We start from the raw sequence: 23,518 nt of genomic DNA on the forward strand, positions 1-23,518 counted from the left end.
AACCAATCAAACCAGAGCTATACAATTGTATTGAAACAGTACCAAGAGCAATTTCAGCATTAAATATTTTTTGCAATTTGGCCAAGTTTTGTCCCAAGAAGCAGAATTAATCCTCACTGCCGGCCTGCTTTTCCATTTTCTGTTGTTTCCATTCTGAAAGGCAAGACAACAATTGGTAAGGCTTGTTACTGGAAGAACAATCAACAGTTAAAAAAAAAAAAAAAAAATCAGACTTAAATGCTTTTGTAAATATTTTTTACTTCACTAGCTGTGCTGTCTCTCCCTACTCCAACATATGCAATCTTCTGTCCTCTTAGCACTTCTTTAAGCAGTCAGTACATAAAGGAAATGTTTCTGCAGAGATACATTTCAGCTGTGAAAAACCATCCATTATAAACCTCACCAAAATACGAAGTATTAATGTGACTGGAGAATAGTCATGTGACTAGAGAACCCATTTTGAAAACTTGAGCTTTGGCCATTTGTTCCAAGGACTTAATTTTCACCCCTCTTACACTGATCATTGTCTACCATCATCTGATTTCCTTCAGAGGAGGCTGGTTTAGTTTTCCAGTATTTTTTGTACAACATGGACTTCTGTCAACTTCATTACAGCACAGCCTAAGATTTAACCACTTTATTACCAACAATATTTCTATACCAGCCATTCCTTTGGAAGCTAAAGCAAGCAGAAAATCTCAGCTACTGTTTAACCTCCTGAAGTTTAGTAAGAGTTCTGCTGCAGGGGCAATCCCTGAGGCCCTGGGAAGCTCAGCTCTCAGCAGTCAGCACAAATGCAAACAGAAAATCAAACACTGCTGTGGTTCTCTGTCAATGCTGAGAAGCAAAGGAATGCATTCAGATACTTTAAACATGAAAAAGTAGCACCTAATGCTGTAAACTCCACACTGACTACTGCCAAGATATGGGTAGTGATGCATTTCCTGATACAAACCCATTTTCTTCTTTCAGATGTTGATACAGCTCAGCTTTGTTGTTGACAGAGTTCAAGCGACCAATAAATTCCTGGTGTTTCCTAGAGTTGGCAGTATTAATTCTGTTGCTCCATAAAGACAGCAAGGACATTGGCCCTAAAATTGTAAGTAAAAAGAGTCTAAGTGATGAAATTTTTGAACTAACAGTACATCATTATAATACCTTAAAGGAATTACAGATTATGGTAATACAACACTACTATTAAACAAACTTACAATAGGGGCTAAATAAATAGAAAATATGCAAAGTGGTAATAGATGAGGATGAGTGATGGACTCTGCTTTTAGATGCAGAATCTCAGCATCAGTTCAGCCACTGTGATAGAAAATAATTCACACCAAGGAAGTCAGTGAGAACTGCCCATTCTGACAACTGCATTGCTTAGATAAGTTGATTATTTATTAGCAGGAAACAGTGATTTCTGCTACCTGCCCTCAAACAGCACTTCTCACATACAGTAGCCCAAACAGCAGCAGCAGGAACTTGGCCAACCCGCTGTAAACCCAAAAATCAATCAGCAGACTCACACAGCATCTTGGTATCTCTCTTTTTTCATAGACCTGGTAAGGTTAACATGTTTTCCAAGAATTTCTCGACATTTAGTATTTAATTAAACATGATCTTCACTTACTTAGCCTTAACTTCAAAACGATTCACCTCTTTCTTTAGAAAACACAGACTGATGCAACATCTACCTTTAAAAGAAATAATCTGTTTGCAATCTGGTTTACCTTTTGCCTTTTCAACTGTGGGCATTTCATCCATTGTAATGAGAGGCTTTTTGTTGGGGGGCTCAGGAGAATCAGGGGAGTCTTTGATAACTTCAGCTTCTGCCAGTTCTTCTTTCTCCCGATCCAAAAGACCTTTTAACCTTTTTTAGAGGGAAGGAAAAGGGTGAGGAAAAATATGCTTGAGCAGGACATAATACTTGATAGCTTTCTGCACGCCTCAAAATTATACAGGACCAATACCATAATAAAATTTCTTTTGACCCCTTGGAGTGGGTAACAAACAAAAGGAAATTCTAGCCAAATAATCCTCTGTATGAAGCATTACATAAAGGAAAGGTTCTTAATATGCAGTTTCACTTCAGCTGTTGAGACAATTGATGTCTGAATTTTGAAGGAAAGACTAAATAAAAATAAATACATATAGAAATATGATACAAATTCTAGTTTATTCTAGTTCTACAAACTCCTATTTTAAATGATCCCAGCATGCATAAAACACATGCAAATTAAGCTTATTACCATGAGTTTTTTGGATCTCTGTAGAAAGCAGTTTCAAAGAAGAAATACAGAACAGACTGACAGGTGCTTGCCACTTAGACAAGCTACAGTAACAAAATGAATTACAGACAGGAGATAAATGGACATTAATCCTCATGTTCAGCTGAAGAGAGGAGCCAAATCAAGCTGGGTTGTTTCATCATGAATTATCTACAGCTTAAAAGAAAATAACTAGTTGTCCCACGTTTTCAGCCATGCTTTAGATTTCCATAAAACAGTTAGTGTCTAATAGGTGGTGTGGTTATTACAGAATCCAACAGCAGGAACTCCTCAAGCTAAAACACCCAGCTAAGTGGTCAACAACTAAGAAGAGAAGTTATGCTACAGCTTGAATTCACTTTAGAAAGTGTACCTCTCTGATTCCTGCCATGGCTTATCTGATTCATAGTCTTTGCCCAACTTCTCTGACTTGTCCTCTTTGTCTTCTCTCTTCCTGCCTCGTTTCTTGCGCTCCTCCTCCTCGGGGGGTTTGCTCCTGCAGGCCATGAGGCACTCGAGGACGCGCTGGTGTTTGTCAGAGTTGTTGATGTGCGCTCGCACCAGCGTCTCCAGCTCGTTCCACATAATGCGGTACTGCTCGTCTCTGGAGAGGCAGGGAAAACACACCATGTCATTAAACCACTGGCTGAATGAATGCAGACCTTTAGAAACAGAACCTTCAAGACAAAAATAACTCCAAAGACATGATCTGCCCTCCTGTAATAGAGATTTCTCCACCTGGGTTACTCCATGCTTGAAGTCATTAACACTTCCCATTTAACACACACAGTAAAGTATAAATTGAAATGGATTATGTCCATTGAAATCATACTGTTCCACAAGATCTCACTGCCAAAAGGCACTTGTGAAATCTCTCAGATGCCTGCTAACAAAGCCATGTCAGAGGGCCATTCACCTACTGACATGCAAATTAATGATTACATTATTTGGGTCAAAACAATAAGAAAGAATTGCACCACACTAGTGTCAATAATCCCCAGTCACGTAGGCAAATCAGGAGCTGAATTTCTTTCCCATCAATTCTTGGAAATACAAGGGACACATCCCAAAGATTGAGGGAACAGAATATTCTATACATATTTTCAAGACATATCCCATACTTTAAGTAACTGTTCCAAAAGCCTTCTAATATATCCCAATTTTAATGCACCATTCATTTATAACAGACTTAAGTTTTCCTTTTTATTAATTTGAAATTATTCCACTTTATCTGTCCAATTTGTATCAATTTCTTAATTTTGCTGATAACTATCTGATTTAGTATTTTTTAACATACTTAAATTCTTAGGTAATAAAATTATAGACTTTTTTTTCCCTAGCATACAGCAGTATCAGTATTATTTTAGCCCCTAAATTACACAAGTGAAGCACTCACAGCATTTAGGTTGTACAGAAACAGCATTTAGTTCATTTAGCTGTATTTTAAAAAATTTGTATGAAAACACTGTCAACAGATTGTTTCTGAAAATAGTCCAGCATCAGCAAAGAGAGATATGCATTAACCTTTTTGGCCCCTTTCCTCTGGTACCAACTGTTGAAATTGGCAGTGGATCATTCTTTCTCTCCATGTCTACCAAATTGTATATTGTTTTTTGACAATTGAGCACATCCTCATCAGTCATTGCTTCCTTTACAATCACACTGGCTAATGGCACTACCTGCAAGACAAAGCAGAAATGAGCAAGAAAATGTGTGTGTGTCACAGGAGATCAACAGGTAGAAAAAAATTCAAGGCAGTGAAACAACACACAACAAAACCCCACCCTCTTATCCTCAGTTTAGCACTAACTCTAAAGCAGATACTTTCTTTACCCAGCAGAACTGCAGCTGTCAGGTTCAAGCCACTTTATTTAAATAGCATTCCAATAATCTACTGCATTAAATACAGAGTTACTTCAGGAAAAATAAATAAATAAATAAATAAAATTTTACAGCAGGGGATTTATCACCCCATAGAGCTAATATTTCATCAAGTGAAAAGAGAAGCAATCTAGGAACAGAACAAAAATTCACACAGCCCTGGTTACTTACAGCTTGCATGTTGAAGATGGTGGTCTGAGAAATAATCATAGGCCAGTAACGAGTATGTTTCTCTAACTGATCTTTTGCACGTTCCAATGGAATTTCAAGACTTCCATCCATCTTATATCTGGGCTCTAGAAAAGGAGTTAATCGGTTTTCCCTCATAAATTCACCAAAATCCTAATGATAACCAAACAAGATACAATTAGGCATTTCTCTAACAAAGTAACTTTCAGTGAAGGGGCTAAACAGCTTAGCCTTGCTTATCACTTTGTACCATCCCACCACCACATCTGACACTACCAACCACAGCCCTGTCTCTAATGCCTCTCATGCATTAACCAGGGGCAAACAAAAGCAGGGGCACAGAAATATGGGGTAAAAATCCATGTATGGGTTTTGACAAGGAGGACTTCCAAATCTGCAAGGTATTTCATGTATGGGAAGTTACATTTTTCACCAAGGAACTTCTGCTTGTTTACAAAAGTTAATAAGGATGTGTTGAAAAAAATAAAGGATAAACAAAATGCATGTCAGCTGATTGTCTGATATCAAGGTTCAAAGCTGTCAACTTCAACATTTCTATTTGTTGTACAAACCACTCGTGCAATCTAAATCTACCCTTTGATAATGATATAGTCCTAGGAGTTCCAACCCACAGAAGAAACTGGCCAAGAAAAACATTTTTCTAGAACCAGAACTTTAAACAGTCCTAGTGCATTATAGAGGCATTCCTTGACACACAAAGTATTTTATGAAGCAGGCATAATAATCAACAAATGTACTATTTTCTACTAAATATCTATCAAGGTATTTGTTACAAAGGAAGTTTGACCATGCAATCCACTCCAACATTCCCTTCCCACACCTGCTGCCCTGCGTCTGTTATGAGAGAGAAGCAGTGAAGGACAGAAAGACCCTTACTGTGATCCTGTAGTCAGTGACCCTCCCACCACAGCCTTCACTAATTGAGGGGGGATCCTCCAGAATGGAGCGGGAGCTGCTCAGCACGTGCAGGAAAATCTCTCCCCCGTGGCTGCTGAGCATGTGGCTGATGACTTTGGAGCCAGACTTGCGTGGCTGCTCCAACAACACCGAACGACCTGGTGGCAGGGAGATCAGTTTCATTCATTCATTCCTGTGTGCTGCAATTTTAAATTTTGAGCAAGTTTGTGCTCATCCAAGAAGAATCTGAACCCACCAAGGCTGAACAAGGAACTGCCCATTTCCTTATTTCTTGACACAGATCAGGGTATATGCTCCTTAAAATTTTACAGAGCAACATCAAAAGGTCTCTCCTAGACCAACCCATCGTTTTTTCTATAGGATTTCATTCTTAGGAAAAAAAAAACATACTCATAAGGCATTCAAATGGCCCTGCTGCAGAAATATTCTCATTAAAAGCAACTTTCAAACAGTAGTAAAATAAACCCTTGAGTATAAAGGCATCAGCTGATACCACTTGCTAATGCTTATGCACTCATCTTCAGACAGAAAAATACAACTCCTTTTACTCTACAACTCTGTTTTACTAATTTTCAGTAAAATACACCAAGCATAGAAGGGTGCATTCTCAAAATAAGTTTCTTTTTATCAGGAAGCAAAAACCACAAAAATCAAGAGCATATTTTTCTGAAATATGCTATTAATTTTGGCTCTAACCATTTTTATTAGCCAAAGGACATTTTCACAACTCAAGCTCTAGAGAAATATACACTAGGATACAATGTTTAATAAAACCACTGCACTTCTAGACAATCAAATTACTTGACTGAAGGAAACATTCCATTAGAAGAATGTTTCTAGTGCCATTTTGTTTGCAAACATGCAAACCTCCATTTCAATACTTGTTCCTTCTTTACATCTTTCTTCCCATCTTTAAATTTCAAAACACACTTGCCTCTGAGGACATTTAACACCTTTCTTCACTTATTTATAAGACATGTTAAAATACTGGTAAGTATTTTTTACTGTATATAGACATAACTGATATACAAATGAAAATGTGCTACGTGCTCCAATGAATTAAAAATTACAATATTGAGTAATTAGCCAAGGACACAGATTTACCATTAAGGAGAAAGTTTGTAAGGCATGAAGAAGGTCTGCTATTTACATCTACTGGTGAAATTCTGTATGCTCCAGTGCAATAGTGCAGTTCTGAAAAACAAAGGAGTAGAAAAGTTGAATGCAATCCCAGAGACAAAGAAAAAATCCACAAAATAAAAGAATGGAAGAGGAGGAGGCTAGTCCACAATGAGCAGAACTAAAAAGTGGAGATGCCTCTCAATCTAAAAGTCCCTTCACCATCTCCTTACTGGGAGGATTCCTAAGAATCCAGCTCTGAGAATCTCACTCATTCCCAAGCCCTGTTTCCAGCAGAAGGCCCAATTCTTTATCTTCTGAATTACTTCACTGACCTGTCAGTTTGCTCTTGGTTCTCTTATGTGCATTTCTGGCCTGCTGGCTCTATGAGTTAACAGGGTTCACAATTATGTGAACAGCCACATGATTCCTATGCTACCTCAGATCTTCCCTGACTTTCTTTCCTGGACTCAGATTTGTTCAAGCTGCCAAGCAGTTCTGGAAAGTTCCATGTCACCTACCCACACTGTTGGTTCGAGGAGTGCACCATTTCAGTGTCACAGTTTCCTTAAATGTGCCGTCTCTGCTATTGCCACTCGTGTGGTTATCACCTGCAGAGAAAGGCAGAAAGGGGGTGATCAACCAGAGTTTCTTTATTACAGCAAAACAACTCTAAGCTTTAAGGTACAAAACTGTATGAACATATACAGAATGTAATCTCAATTTAAAACTTAGGTACCTAACTTTTTGATTTGACAATTAGAAAGTTCCAGGTATGTTTAGTTCTATCAGTAACAGGCAATTTTTTCCTGCTAAAATGCTCAGGACTTTAATTTTAGATTTTTCCACACTGAAATCAGAACCCTTAATTGACAGAACTGACTATTTCTTGTACATATTCCCAAAGTCAATTAAACTGATCTAAAGACACATTTGACAAGTTTAGTTTTTTGGGGAAAGAAGTATTTGGTCTCATCATCCAGTCTCTTTGCTATGCCAGATTCAACCTGAATTCTCTCAATGTGTTCTACTAACCACAGATACTTTATGATTAAAATATTATTTTAAAAAAACATTAAAATATTAAATACTGGAAATACTTTATTACTAAAATTAACTGCAACAATTTTAGAAATTATCTCTCAAAATATCTAAAGGCCAAACTTACTTAACCTGAAAATTCCTTGGCAACATTTCAGACAATTAAGACCAATGTAACTGAAATCCTGCTTTCCTAGAACCAGAGCTATTACAGCTGAAATTTGTATTTAAAAACAAATTAAAGAACCCAAAATTTACAGGATTTAAGAAGAGATTTTTTTCCTCTCAAAGTTCTGATGGGAAAAATGTAAAGTGGAAATGTAGTCAGAGTTTGCTTTTGTGTTTTTCTAGCAGACCTAATTCCTTGAGCAAACAGGTTTTAGAAAACTGCTTCTGAGCCCTGGCAATAAAGCTTTAAGATTTCAGCATCATAACACCAGGTCAGATGAGGCCAAGGTCATTACTGTGACACCCTGTGCATTTCATCCATCTTTAGTCACCCACTCCCCTAAAATCTGGAGCACAGCACTTGGAGATGACAAAGGAGTTACCTCCTTTTCCTCAAAGTAATGGGAGAAAAAGCACTAACTCCCCAAAATGGATTCTTATGGATCATATGACATTTAATTCTACTAATACAGAAGTCATAAGCTGATTTTTAACAAAGTTTTACATCAGGCAACAAAATAGTTCTACAAAAGGCTTAGTGTTGTGCTTTTCTAACTTTGCTGCAGCTATTTAAAATTCACCTCAGAGGAATACTAGGTAATAACTCCCAATTTATGAAAAAAACATAGTAGGTATTTCAAATACAACAAAAAAGCTCAACAGCCAAACAAGTCTTGTTTTTTCCAAAGCAATTATTGTCATAAATAGAAGGGACGTGATGCCAATTATTATTACTTAATAAATTCCAATTGTGCAAGACATAATTTAAATTATCCACAAGATAATTTAAATATCCACAAGAGTGACTTCATTTTGTACAGACATCCTACACAGGTGGTCTCTCAGCCATTTTTTATGTCACAGTAAGAAGCTGAGATGCTCTTCAAATCTCACAGCAACATCCTGAACACATGTGAATTTGATCTGCTATCTCACTGCTGTATTAAAATATGTCACTAATGAGTAAAACCCCAAAGCCAGCACTACAAATGAAGTTTCTTGGGTTGCAAGGACTGAAATATTCACTACTTGAGCCTGAAATTTACATGAATTTGAAGATCACAATCTTTCTTTGTGAATACTCACAGAGAGGCTGATCAAAAGCCACCTTCAGAGGGCCACTTCTACTTACCACTCTTTAAAAAATCCACGTGTGCCTCTTTGTGATGAAGCAGTTCCACATCATAGTTGGCTGATGTATTAGCATGTTGTTCTTCCTTCAAAAGATAAAAGTAGACAAACAGAATTACTTTAGCTAAAGGCCACCATTTTCATAAATGAATTATTTTACATTTGCCTTTCAGTCCAGAAGAAAACTACAAATCTCCAAGTGCCTCAGACAACAATGGGATTGCAATGTTGAGGGAACTTTGAGCAGTTTAAAGATGCAGCCCATTGCTTTTCCTCTTTTCTGAAACCCTATTCCTTGTTATGCAAGCATCATGACAGAGTGTAGAGCATCAAATACAGGTAAAAACTAGGCTTAACTACTTTGTTTAAATTAGTGAAGTTAAGGAAGTCTACAAAATGTTACATAAACAACAGCAATTACAACTTACTGAGAAGCAATAAAGGCTAACTGCAGGGTAGAGTGACAATTACTTTTCATAAGCAAAAATCAAGAATCCAAAACAAAAACCACACTTTGAACTTACTATTGCTTAAGCTTAAGATAAGAAGTGCACTTGCAACTGCAAGTTTATAACTAAATAAATGGATTTTTGTAAAGAGGTCACTGCATCTTTAAAGAGCTGCAGAGGATCAGCAAAAACACAACAGTAACTCTGGTAATTTACTCCAAGTTTAAAAAGAAAAACAATTTTTAAAAAAGGAAGAAAAACCACAGAGAACCCAACATAGTCTATTACTATAAGGACAAAGGCAGAAGGGAGAGGCACACCAGCAGCACACAGGTCAGAAAGTTACAGACAAGGTATTTGCAAACTGAAGTCACATTTATGCCATGACCCATATCAAACTCATAAAAACTGTGAAAAATATTTTTATATCATGTTTTAACTTATAAAATCCACATAATATTGCTAGTTTTCAAAGATGCAATTAATGTTTGACTGTTACAACTTAATGAATTTTTAAAATCATGGTTACTTGCCCATGGCTCTTTTTTTGTTTGAATACTGATACTTCTGTCTCAATTGTCTCTTGCTGCCTGATCAGAAAATTACTGTCAACTTAACACCCAACATTCTAAACTGCACTAACTTTTCTCCAAGTAGCAAAAAAATTAAAAATATGGACATAACTTCTACCACAAGATGCTTAACTGACTATCTTTCTTAACTAAGTATATCCTGCCCCCATTTCATGTTTACAGATCTTCAGAGTAGAAAACTCACTGGAAAACCCTTGGTAAAAAAGCAGATTTTAGTTACAAACACCTTTATGTTGGGTGGGCATGATAATGAAACAGAGGAAAAAGAGACTCACTATGCCACTATAATGCACAAGGGTCAAGAATATCTAAACACAACTAGAAAACCACAAAAGAATCACAGACAAATTGATCTGAGGTAAACAAGACTGTATTTATATAAAGTAATGCAAACAGAACTGAAATAATACTTGTATTGCTACATCAAAAATTGAGATTCAGCAATACAACATTTTGTTCTGTGATCCTTCTTATTACTTTTTTTCCCCCTTTATTTTTACTAACCTGATCACAGACATTGAATGTGGGCTAATAAAAAAAAACAGAACAGAAAATATGATATGGAGAGAAAAACAATGTAAAAATTCAATTAAAATAAACATCAAAAGTTTTCAAACAAACTTAGAAGTGATGCAGCTGGTTAACACAGAACTATAGACACAATTTTACCTTCATAGGGATGTTAGTTATTGTGGTTGAGGCCAGATCAAAGTGTTGCTGCACTAAAAGATTCAGTTTTGTAGCCAGGTGCCTCCCTGCACGGACACTGTGCACTTCACTGGTTAGAACAGGGGAGAGCTGAAATAAATCGATATAAGAAATTCATGGGTTAGGTTGTGGTATCATTCAACAGAATAGTTAGTTCAACTCTCAAATAAGCATTTTTACCCCTAAAATTACCACTCAAAAACCCACATCAGGGGAAACTACCAAGCAAGAAATAATTATTTTCATTCCTTTCATTTTGAGCTTATGCCAAGTGCTATAGATGCAGTTCTTACAAGTGTGCTAAAAAATTTGAGTCACTAATTGTTAATAGGAAAAATTAGTATCACAACATGGGGCATAAATCTTAACAACAGCTCTGGGCTTAGTTTTTCATTCTTTTACCTGCTGAGCAATAGTAGCAGAGTATTTTTCAGATGTCTAGCTGCAAGTGCATCATACATGCACAAAGTAAATAAACACAAGCTAGAAGATGCATTTGATTTTTCCCTAGCCAACAAGAACATTGGGTTGGGGCTCAAAATCAAAACAAAACAGAAATTTTAAAAACACACAACAAAAACTACAACAATCCCCAAAAACCCCAAAAAACCCAAAACAAGAACCCCAACCAAAAAAAAAAAAAACAACAAAACCCAAAGACCCAAACTCAGTGACTGCCTTAGAGAGGGAAATAGTAAATTTGTTATCTTCCATTCACAATTTTTAGCACAACCACAGCAGAGTCTTGTAGAAATGAATCACAGGAAGCAAGCCCTTCATAGTCCTTTTCATACATTAAATAAATGCATGTATATTAATATATATATATTAAATATATTAAATAATATGCAGCACTACATGCTTTTCATGTTAAGACATTTTTCTGGTGTCTTTTCTTACAGACAGCACATTAAAATGCAGAGCAGAATGTTGAATAGCAGAATATATTACAGATATTTTGTATGTACTTGGTTTCAAACAACCACCACATGTGCTTTTGCTACTGAACAAGTGAGAATCATCTGCACTATTTTCAGTCTGACATGGTTCCTAATTCTAGGATAAGTTCTCATTTTAAGCTCCTCACCTCTTTTTTAGGACGATCTGAAACAAGGCTGTCTTCACCAACTGGGTATGTGTGGATTAACACCAGCTCACATTTCTGAATCTGCATTAGACTTAAAAATAAAAAACATTTTGCTTAGCCTACAGTGTGGCAGACTATCTCCTAAAATTAAATTAATTCTGATACCTAGAACACAGAATTACAACATATGTTAACAACATGCTGTTTCTGAAAGTGTGCTGCAAAAACTAGGTTACAGATATGATTTTCAAAAGCACAGATTTCAAAATAAGTCCTTAACAGAATAAAAATAAAAGCCTAACATTTCTTGCTCTTCAGATGCTATAGCACTGTGCTTCTTTTTGGACACATCAATGGAGTAAGTCCCTAACTGGTGCCATCTGTTCAGCTTTATTCAGCTGAATATTGACACTACAGAGGATTTGTGTCTCCAAGTGAAGGTATGAAAAAGGGGATTCCAGGGAACATGAAAACAACTACCAAACAGCACAGAGAGATGGGATATGTAACAGGATATATGCTGATATCCTGATGTGGTTGGAAGTTTGGAGTGATACAGACATTACATCACATCTCTATCTAAAGGAATGAGACATCCCTGTCTTTACAATGGATTTAACACCTAATTCCTTGGGCAGGAACCTTTATACTGCCATAAAACTGGAAAAAACAGGAGATTGCTGCTTCTGCTACTGAAGTGCCTGAGGAGCAACCAGGAAAAGGATCTCAACCTACTACAAGGCAAAAAAGAGCCATGACCAAACCCTTCAGATTTAATTAGACAAAACATATGGTAGAGAAAGACTTCTCATAGGAGATGCACTCTGTATTTCAAGATTCCTTCATCTCAAGCAAAGTTCCAGGCAATACAGCCATTTAGAAATCAAAACTAGTTTCAAAGAAGTTAGCTGTTTTAGTCAAAGAAAGATGAACATGAAAGTAACACAGCAGTATCAAGAAAAACTGCTTCAGATGAATTAATGATTTAAAACACAATGTGTAACAAGGTACCATTATGTGTCTCATTTTGGAGTAGATGTAGAAGGCAACAAGCTAAAAAAATCCTGTTCTACAAAGGATGAAACTGGGAAGATAACAATCAATCATACACCAGCTCTCAGCTAACAAGATCATGATTTACCACCTTCTAATGAATTATATGAATTAATGTCTGTGTGAAGTAAAGTGAGTTTTGTGGCAGAAATACATCCATGTTTCCTAGAGGATACAAGAAACTTTGCAAAAAGCATACTCACTGGTCAGAGTTAGCTGCAAGCTTGTTGTGCTCATGAATGGTCTCCTGAACACAATCCTCCAGCATCCGAACATGGCTGTCACTACAAAGAAATGGTGGATTTCAATTCTCTTGTTCAAACCACTGATTATTCTACTTAAAGCAGGAAACTTTTGGCTTTTTACTGTCAGCACAAAGCCTTTGATATGGCGAGAAGTGCTCTAAGAAGGACCTGGCAAAGAAGCCGCCGGCATCCCTTGTGGGAATGTGTGGAAGTGCACACCCCCGAGCCACCGCCCACCTCTTGGCGTTGGTGATGCAGATGATCCTGCCCCTGTTGCCCACGCGCTCGGCGTTCTCCATCAGCGTGGTGCGGGCCTCGTGCTGGTACTCGGTGATCTTGCAGAGCGCCTCCACGGCCGCCACCAGCCCGTGCAGGATGCTGCAGCACTCGGGGTCTGCCCGCGGGTTGGGCGGCCCCACGGCCGCCAGCGCTGCCATCAGCTGGGCGGAGCAAAGAGCTGTTACCAAACCATCCCTGACAGGCTGCGTTCTAACACACCTATGTGCAAATTAACACCAACGCTGCAGAGAATCAACGAGCATTACTGCCTTTAAATTTGGCCTTAAATTATCCTCTGCAATTCAATTTATACATTGTGACTAAATATTCTCATTTATTACAGAAAAATACCTGACCATACTGACAATTTACACCCAACACCACCTGCTTTCATTTTCTGAGAATTCAGAAATGCATTTCTTCCTCAAAGTAAATTTTTCAGAGGATAAGCCTTTTCAGTGTCAAATAACATGACCATAAAGAGGATATTAACAACTAATGTGTTTAACATAGGTTATTTGCCTCTCATACAAATATTTTTAAAAAGAATTTATGTTTAAGAAGCAGCACTAAATTACAGAAAAAATACATAACTAATTTCTTCATAATGCTTATTTCAAATATTTAAGTCTCTGCTTAAAGACACTGGATTCTTTCCAAATTTTGTCTATAGTATAATCCAGGCTCACAGGCAGCTACTTGAAATTCTGTTACACAACAATTTCAGACTAGATCCACAAACACTGCAATTAATCAGTGATTTCTATCCAACACAATGTTTATTTCACAATGAAGTCAGAAGTACAAAACAAAACAACAGTTACAAATCCTACCTCCTGCAAGTTCTGATCTTCTTGAGTCCAAGAATTCAACACATGAGCCCCAGAATCACTCACGATGAAATTCACCTATAAGGATCAAAAAAGCCCATTAAGGTAACAGCCAGTATATTATTACTTCACCAAATCCAAACAAACATGAATTGCACTTTTTTTTTCTAATTATCTGGAGATACTGTGCAGTGAAAAGCCACACTCAAAATAACAAATCCACAAAAATAACACACTCCTGCTATATTTAGTGTTAACAGCTTCTACTTATATTTGTGCACCAGAAATACATTCTCTACACCAAATTACATTTTCAAAATATTAATATTTTAAGAATTAGGTATTTTCAGTAGGATAGCCACAAAATAAAATAAATTCTAACACTATAAACTGTACATCAGTGTCCAAAGTCTGTCACAGTACATCATGGGTAAGTATCTACCAAGATTTAATTAACACTAACAAAGGAAGTTTTTCTAAACAAGGAAGCTCTCCCACTTTTCTAAACTGTTAGCTCCAGAGCAATCCTACCTCTTCCTAAAGCCCAGAATTCCTTCAAAGCTGATACCAAAGCCCTTATGAACAGCTACCATGTGTGTTTAGCAACAAAATTCAACTTGAGACAATACCTCCCTCAAGCTTTTGTAAAGTCACACTCAGGAGAGCACAATAATAAATCCATGTTGCCCTAAAACTCTTCCTTGCAAAGTGACATTAACACAATGAAAGATTTCAAAATTAAATATGTAATGTGATTCATGCACTACTAAAACCAATTAAAAGACTATAAATATAAACAGCAGAAACAAATTTTAAGTGATAAATTATATTTGATATCTTACTCTAAACAACACAAAGACATTAAAAGACTTAAATGAAACATGAAAACATCCCTTACTGTAGCAAGCATGACATGCAGCATGGCTGGCAGAACTTACCAGCTTCTTGAAAGGGAAAATATCATACATTATCCTACAGTACTCCATGGATGACTCCACTGAGCAGGTCCACAGGGACTTAGAGATGGGTGCCAGAGGAATGATGCCCTGGGTGCGGTTCTTCACTAACATATCGAATTCCACGTGCTGCCTGCATGATTCTGCCATGTAGGGGCAGTGATCCACGACAAAAACAGTTTTGTGAGACTCAGAAAATATTTTCATTTTCTTCCTGAAAGAAACAGACATCAAAAGCAGAAAGAAATTGCACAGGGTGAAAATAAACCAAACAAAACACAACATAGGTTGACTGTGCAATTTACACACAACATCCTAGAAATATACAAGTTTTAGAGCCCGCATTTAGTAGACTACATTTTTTATCAAAATAAACTATTTTTCTGAGGAGGAAAAAGACAGAGAAAGGTGGAATTATATTGCTGAAAAGGCAACAAAAATGCACAGTATTACTCTCCCCACTTCTCCATTTAAAACCAACTTCAAAGAAGAAATACACAAAATGCTTCCTATTTAAAGCTTATTTCCTAAAGTAAATAACGTGCAAAAAAATAATTTATGATGAAGCCTTAAAGACCTTTAAGTAGCATAGCCAGAACTTTAAGCCGATTTTCAGTCTTATCCTTGCTAAATACATCTTGTTTTTAAACACAGTTGCATCTGTACTTCAACAGCTCACCGATCAAAAAAAATGAATGTGAAATAAAAATCACAGGGCACTCAGGGCTGGAAGGAACATCTAAGGCAGGGTGACCTAAAGCGGATAATGCCTACACGTGAATTTGGAATGTCTCCAGAGGGGACTCCACTTCCCAGGCAGCTGCTCCAGGGCTCTGCCACCTTTTACGTACAGAAGTTCTTCCTCATGTTGAGGTGGAACTTCCTGTGTTTTAGTTTATGGCCGCTGCTCCTCGTCCTGTCGCTGGGCACCAGCGAAAACGGCAATTTCTAGCGTTAAAGGATTAATTTTTCTACGTATTTCTCCTGAATTGCAGGATATACAAACCAAAAAATACATTTAAAAAAATCTAAAAAACTAAAGCAATAAGGATCACAGAACAGACGGCGGCTTGCTCGGGGGGAAAGGGAGGCGGCCGGGCAGAGCCGCTGGAAAGCTTTACGGGGGCGGCGAGCGTTTCTCACCTGGGCCGGCTCCTCCTGTGGTGCAGCAGCCCCGGTGCCGCTCCTCGCCGCGCCCGGGCGCGGCCGCGGCCCCGCTCCGAGGAGGAGGAGGGACGAGGCCCGCGGGGCGCCCTAGACGGGGCCAGGCGCGGGCGCCTCCGGCCGCGCGCCCGCCATGTCCCCGCGGCGCTCTGCTCCCCCTCCTCGGGCGGCTCGGCGGGGAGCGCGGGGCCCGGCTCCGGCCTGCGCGCCCGGCGCCCGCGGGGGTGGGAGAGGCGGCCGGAGCCCCCCCCGCTCCGCCCACCCCTGAGCCCGCGGGGGCCCCGCGCGGCCACGGGCGCCGCCGGCACCGCGGCTCCCCCAGGGGGAGCGCCCGGCCCCTGTCCGCACCTCCCCGGGCCACAGCGCCCGGCCGCGATCACTCGCCCAACATGCCGAGGCCGCCGCCGGCCCCGCTCGCTCTCCCGCTCCCGTTCCTCCTCCCGATCCCGCCCGGGCGCCGACGCCCCGCCCGTCCCTGCGCTGCCCGCACGGCTCGGGGGAGGAGCCCGCGATCTCGCGAGAGCACGGGACGGGCCCCGCCGAGGCCGCGGTGTTCTCGCGAGATCTCCGCGCGCGGCGCACACGCTGAGGGGCGGGAGCTGCGTGTTATTCCAGGCTGTGTGGGAATTCTGTGTTCCGGTGTGCGACGAGCAGGAGCGCTCCCGGAAAAAGCTCCCCGACCACCGAAACTTCACGATATTTATACATTTTAAGAAACGGAAGCATCAGCGTTCACGGGTCGCAAGTTACGTAATTTGTCTGTTCATTAGTACTCAGCCCCGTTTGCTGCGTGTCTCTGCTTCTCACGCTCGTTAGGGCGCAGCCGGAGTTCTCCACTTGAGTCTGGGGCGTGTTCTTAGGAGGAGGTCGGTGGTTGCGATCGCCGGCATTAACTTTCCCCCAGTTATTGCTGACTTCGCTCTTGATGGCTCTCAGCCGCACAGCCCACTCATTTTGGGACTGTCCCCTTTTCTTCTTAGATGAGACGAGCATACCATCACAGAATGCCCCGGCCTGGGAAGGGACCCTATTAACCCATCCAGTTCCATCCCCGCTGCCATGGGCAGGGACACCTTCCACTATCCCAGGTTGCTCAAATCCTCTTCCAACCTAGCCTTGGACACTGCCAGGGATCCAGGGGCAGCCACAGCTTCTCTGGGCACCCTGTGTCAGCGCCTCATCACCCTCACAGGGAACACATTCTTGTGATATCCAACCTAAACCTATCCACAATGCAATTACTCAATCCTAAGTGTCCCGCTAGAGCTGCTGAGGTACAACGTAACACAAATCCCGAGGTTTCACTCAAAGCCCTGCTCAGACCAGCAGGACTCAGGATCTGTAGGAGGGCGGGGCATCCTCTCGCGAGATCTCGGCCGGCGGCCGCGGAGGAACGTCCTCTCGCGAGAGCGGCGCGCGGCCGGTGCCGCCCCCGCCCCACGGCGCCCCCTGGCGGAGTTGGGACGCGCCGCCCGCCCCTCACGCCGCCATTTGACATCGGTCGGGGCCGGTCCGGGTTCACCCCCGGCGCGGCCGGAGCCCCGGGCATGAGTGAGTTCCGTGGAGGGGTTCGGGGGACACGGCGGGGCGTTGTCGCTGTGGCCGCCGCCGGGCAGTCGGGAGCGCGGTCAGACTTGCGTTGGGACGCCCCAGGGCTGGGGGCGCCCTGAGGGGCGTGAGGGAGGAGGACACCCGGGGCGGGCCAGGGACCCCTCGCGTGTCTCGGCTGGCGCCGGTGTCGCTGCTTTTGGGGGCAGGAGGCGACGCTCCCCGCGGTGACACCCCCGCGTCCTGTCCCACCGGGAGTGCGGAGGGGACACCCTGGGGTTTGTCACATCGGGAGGGCGGCGGTGACACCCCCGGGATGCTCCTGTCACACCGGGACTGCCTCGGTGACACCCCCAGGATGCTCCTGTCACACCGGGACTTTGCACCAGCCTTGGAATTCCTTGGAAATTGCAGCGCTGCCAAACGGGTCTCCGTGGTAACAAAACCCACAAGCTGTGGGAAAAGGTGGCTTCCAGTAAGGATTAAAAAAAAACAAAGAGGCAGAAAGTTCGGAGGAGGCGGTGGTCGCACAGAGATCTTTATTTGGTGTTGTTTTTTGGTGTTTAATTTGGTAATGAAAGCCATTAGCAAATAGCAGGAAGTGACCGTGTGTAGTTGCTGGGGTGAGTTGGTGCTCTGCTACCTGTTGACAAGGTTGCACTAACGAGCATCTGTGCAGCTGGGCTCCTCTGGTAGGGCAGGGCTCAGCAATCATTAACTTCAGCTCCCATAGTCATGCTCATAAAAAATAATATACGATAAGAATTTGCTTAAATCGATTATATGTGATTAATTGGAGTTTTTTCAGCCACTAAATGTCCAGGCTAACTCAGAGGTTTAGCTCAGTTTCAGGATCAGGCAAAGGTTTTGTTTTTCACAGGCAGACAGAGAGCTTTTTAAGTTTCAAGGACTAGGAGCACTGTCTTGCCCAAAAGGTAGCCAGGGTTTGTGAATTGCCATGATAGAAACAATGATTCTGCTTTTTGCTGTATAAATGACTGAAAACTGGAGCTGGGCCCTGGCCTGACAGGGGACAGTGACTGCAGAATTTGTGGAGCTGCATTCCTCACGTCTTTCCCAGCACATTCCCTGTGAAAAGAAACATCAGTGGCTTTGCCACAAACGAGCTTCCTTTTCTCTGTTGTGGTTGGGCTGGGACAAAAATGAGAAAGTGCATATATTAAACATACACTGCTTAAAAATTTATGTGGATGCAGACAAATTATCAGAGGTGTTAAGTGCATTGTAGTCTGAATGCCAAATGTATTCCCAGCTCATGGAGAGGCCTCAGAGGCTTTATTTGTTTCACAGTCCAGAGAATTCCTGGACTGTGAGCTGAGTTAAAGGCTGCTCTTCAGCAGCAACATGGATCTCACTAAATCAATTTCTGCAGCAGTTCAGCCAGTTTATGTGGAAGGTCATTTCTGTAGGAGATCTGACTGCAGGGAGGAGCCAGTCTGTTTCCTTTCCATGTCATATTTGAAAGAGCTCCAACTGCTAAGTCAGGGTGAATAAATTAACTACCTGTGATAGTGCAGCAGTCTGCTGGAGACCTGGATTTCTCAAATCCATCATATGGAAAGTTAAATGCAAATGCTGTCTGAAAAACAGGGGACCTGCACATGCCAAAGTGCTGATGCCTTTGATAGCACATGAATCCCAGAAAACATAGGTAAAATGTTTAGTGTTGAAATATCCTTTCTTCTACTGCTTACCTGGGACAGGGGCAAAAGGTTAGTTGAGGCAAATTTGAGTTCTTTAAGCTTGGCTTAAAGATCCTGGGCTATGGATTCATGAAGGTGCCTGAGGAAGTTAGAAAATGAACCTGACGTGATTTTTTTTCATGTAGCTGAGGAAAGACTCAATCCTTAATGCTTACAAAAATCTTTATTTTTGCAAACAGCCTAGCTAAGAAATGGATTTAGTTGATTGTCTCTGTACCTTAGAACTTTTCCTAAATCAAATATTAAGCCTGATATCAACAAGGCCCATAAATCTTATAAACCTCTATCCCTGCTGTTTGATTCCTGAAGACTGTTCAAGGAGTTTAAATAGATTTCCTTTTCAGTAGAATAAGTCCAGTTTTATAAAAACATAGGCTGAAAATCTTGCTCTTGAAACTTAACCTACCAAGCATGAATATGAAAAAATGTAGTGCAAAGGCCAGTCTTGTTGGCAATAGGCACAAGCATTTTGCAATTTTAGCAGTTCTGGCAATGTGCAATTCCTGTAAACAAGTGCTGCAGGTGGAAGGCCGATGTTTTAAGGGTGCAGTTGGTTCATTTCACTGAGTTGCTGTTTTTTTCCATGCTATTGAAAATGTCACAGTTCCATTCCATGCAGTGATGTTTGTGTTCATTTATAGGCATGAACAAAACACAAGCCCTTTGACTTCTGAACCTTCCCTGAGCAATTTTCTCTACTCTGTCAGTTTGAGCTGCTCCTCCTCTGCTGATTTAAGTCTTCACTGTAATCCTTCAGCTTTCTCTTTTTTGCTGGATTTACACTTCACTTATCCTTAAGTACATCAGTTAGGAGTGCACATAAAAAAAAAAAAGCAGCATTAAAAGTGAATGAGTTCATGTAACCTTTTACTTTGTGGTGTTCAGAAATGAGCTGCACGATTGAGAAGGCGCTGGCGGACGCCAAGGCGCTGGTGGAGCGGCTGCGGGAGCACGACAGCGCGGCCGAGGCGCTCATCGAACAGACCACGGCGCTCAACAAGAGAGTGGAGGCCATGAAACAGGTCTGGGAACGGCAGAGTCACAGTGAGCCTGGTGGGGGGCAATCCTGGAAGGCAGACTTGGCTCTCATCTAAAAATAGCTTGTTTGTGTTTTTGAGACCGAAAACATTTTCGCAGTTACTTCATTTAAATATTGAAAACAAGTGTTTATTTAAAGAACATTTAAAAAAAATGGGCTTGGTATCTTACAAACCACTACAGAATTTCAGCATTCCCATTTAATCATAAAGAGGCTTTGACATTCTGTAGAGAATACTTTGTATTTGCACTGTCTCCTTCGGTTTCCCAATAGCCTCTTGGGCTTTTTTGTGGTCATTTCTGATGTTAAGCTGCTCAAGGCATGTTGTTAGATTGAGTGAGACTTTCACAAGATAACTCCTGGGAGAACGTGAAGGTGTCTTGTGACTTTCTGTATGGGAGTTCATCCTGTCACTTTAATGAGCCCAAGATATGTTAATGGGCCTATAAAATTATAAAACTCTGCATGCAATTCAGCCCTGTAAAACTAGTCATGCAGAGGCTTCATATCAAGAATATTACATTTCCCCATCTGTTGGGAGTCAGGATCCATTGACTTGGGCCTGAGTCACTTTTACTCACACAGCACTGTGGTTTAAGGTTTCGGGAAGCCACAGTAAATGTCAAGAGGTTAATACCTCATGGTTTGCCTTTACCACATCTCTACGAGTTTTAAAGTGCCTGATGGTGAACTTGGCCTGCATTGACTGAAGGTTAAATAGCATCCACTACACACATGTAAGGTGTGAAACTTGTTTAAAAACAAAGGTGATGCTTTTGTGTCTCTAAAAGACAGGATGTCTGCAACACCTGGTGGGTGTGTTTGATATTATTATTTAAAAGCAAGCATTGTCTTCCTGGTTACAGGCTGTGAGTGACAATAGAACTGATGCTTTGTGACCTGCTGAGTAATACCTGCCTTTGGTTACTCAAATGTGCTGTGCCTTGTTGATTTGTTTTTGTAATAACCAGTACCAGGAAGAAATCCAAGAGCTCAATGAAGTAGCAAGACATCGCCCTCGCTCTACTCTAGTGATGGGTATCCAGCAGGAAAACAGACAGATTAGGGAATTGCAGCAGGAAAACAAAGGTAAGATTTGAATATTCTATCCTTTTCGAGCTCCAGCCTGTACCACTGGAAATAGTGAGAATTTTAGCACTGATCTTTTTTTCAAAACATCGCTGTAGAAGAAATTTTTTCTTCTAATTTCAGTTTGTCAGTTTAACTGATCATAATACAATTCAAGAGTCCTAAAGTCCAGCCTCTGAGACTGATGAGGAAAATGAGAGATTTGGGAAACATTACTTTTTTCAGTCCTTATCTAATGTCCAGCACAACTGTGGAGATAAATAGAACTTAATTCTGCACTATAGGGGTCTTTTTTGGAGAAGTGTTTAATCACTGCTGAAAATAATGGGAGCAGTCAGGACAAGTTATGGTGTAAGTAGAGAAGTATAATTCCTTCTAGAATTCTGTACACTAGGAATGCACTGTTCCTCCAGGAAAGCCTTAGTTATTCTAACAGTTCAATTCAGCAAAGGATTCAGTGATCTCTATTCAAATGAGTCCTGCCTTATCTCGGGGTTATTTGTCCTTTGACTCAGTGTATTTTGAACAGAAGCATTTTTAACTCTGGTTTTACCAAGCTGCAGATTAAAACAGATCTGTGAACTCCTTCCTGCCTTTTGTACAGCATGGCTTGTAGTGGCTGGGGTAAAGCTGCTCAGCCACACTCCAGATGGCTTTTGTCAGCCAGAGCTGCTGAACACAAAGTCACACCAACAAAAGACTGTTTGTTACTGGCCAGGAATTTGCAGAGCCATTTGCAGAGTCTGTGTAGATTTCATGGTGCAGGGAGTAGGGACACTCAATTACAGGCTCATTTCCGTTTTCTCAAGCTGAAATACTTGTGCATTTTGATTGGTTCTCCGTGTTAAACTCTTAACTGCATTTTAAATTCTGTTGGCAGAACTGCGCACATCTCTCGAAGAGCACCAGTCTGCTCTGGAACTCATCATGAGCAAGTACAGAGAACAGATGTTTAGGTTGCTTATGGCGAGCAAAAAGGATGATCCAAGTATAATAACAAAGTTAAAAGAGCAACATTCCAAGGTAATAACTTCACTGAAGTTTTTTGCTTTGTTTTTTTTAGTTAACACCTTAGTTTGTACTGGATCAATTCAAAGCTCACTTTGTGTCAAATTTTGTGCTATTGTACTAATGAGTCCTAATTTTTATAATCCACTCCATGTAACACAAACAGGAAACTGTCAGTTGAGGAAGTCAACCTTACCAGCTTCTCACTTATTAAAACTTTCAACAGTTACCATTTTGTTACTGCATTTGCTTAATTTGCTTTTGTTTCACTTTAAGGCAACTGTCCTGTTACAGTGCCAGAGGTTAGTAATAGTCAGACTTTTAGACTAGCTTTAATTTATGCTTGTGACACCACCAAATAATTAATAAACCTGTGCTTAGAGAGAGTGGGAGGAACAGCTTTTTTAATTCAATGTTCAAATATTTTCCCCCTAAATTTTGTAAATGCATTTTAGAAATTAAAAGTCCTTTTGACTCCTGAGTAACTGAATATATACTTCTGTTTCCTGCTTCATCCAGGTATTCAGTAGTCAAAAGGACTTGTAAATTTTGGGGGAATTCATTATTCTGGGTCACTAAGAGAACTAAACAGGATTTTTTTAGCAAAGTATTACATTTCATTGAAAGTGTAGCAATCATTAGAGCAATGCAGCTGTGTAGACAAATGTAAGTGTTTAATAATCTTTGCCCTCAGCTAACTTATGTTTGCAAAGCCACGTTAGGGTCTGCTTACTGGGAAAGCAGAATATAAGAATTTGATTCTTGTCTGCTTAAAACAGCCTGTGTGTGTAATTAGTGCCATTGGTATGAAAAAAATTAGTGGATTAGAACCTTTAACAAAATCTGATATTGACCATTTTCAACAGAAGTTACCTCAGAATATTGTATAGTATCTGCTCCAGCTTCAGGAGAACCCACACAAGAGGGTAAAATGAAATCCATCCTGAAATGGACTGTGATAGTTCATTTAGGAGCACTTCAATGGAAAAACAGGAAAAGAAACAAAAACAAAAT

At 40.5% G+C, this 23,518-nt stretch overlaps 2 protein-coding genes across 2 annotated transcripts; one reads left to right on the forward strand and one right to left on the reverse strand.

Moving 5' to 3' along the window:
* INTS13 (integrator complex subunit 13) lies at positions 1-16,522 on the reverse strand. The gene is made up of 17 exons (XM_056516096.1): positions 16,076-16,522; positions 14,915-15,146; positions 13,980-14,054; positions 13,105-13,307; positions 12,826-12,906; positions 11,570-11,660; positions 10,444-10,572; positions 8,734-8,818; positions 6,914-7,003; positions 6,378-6,467; positions 5,232-5,410; positions 4,317-4,487; positions 3,789-3,943; positions 2,638-2,868; positions 1,728-1,867; positions 956-1,091; positions 1-153 (listed from the first exon to the last, which is right to left on the reverse strand). The coding sequence occupies exons 2-17, from the start codon at positions 15,137-15,139 to the stop codon at positions 114-116; spliced, it is 2,121 nt and encodes a 706-aa protein (XP_056372071.1). The 5' UTR covers positions 15,140-15,146; positions 16,076-16,522; the 3' UTR covers positions 1-113.
* A 1,015-nt stretch (positions 16,523-17,537) lies between these two features.
* Positions 17,538-22,886, forward strand: FGFR1OP2 (FGFR1 oncogene partner 2). Its single transcript, XM_056516097.1, has 4 exons — positions 17,538-17,647; positions 20,254-20,390; positions 21,379-21,496; positions 22,377-22,886. Exons 1-4 carry the CDS (start codon positions 17,644-17,646, stop codon positions 22,832-22,834), a joined length of 717 nt encoding a protein of 238 aa, XP_056372072.1. The 5' UTR covers positions 17,538-17,643; the 3' UTR covers positions 22,835-22,886.
* Positions 22,887-23,518: the final 632 nt, after the last annotated feature.

The sequence above is a fragment of the Oenanthe melanoleuca genome, unplaced genomic scaffold (assembly GCF_029582105.1).
Source record: "Oenanthe melanoleuca isolate GR-GAL-2019-014 unplaced genomic scaffold, OMel1.0 S266, whole genome shotgun sequence".
Taxonomy (NCBI): Eukaryota; Metazoa; Chordata; class Aves; order Passeriformes; family Muscicapidae; genus Oenanthe; species Oenanthe melanoleuca.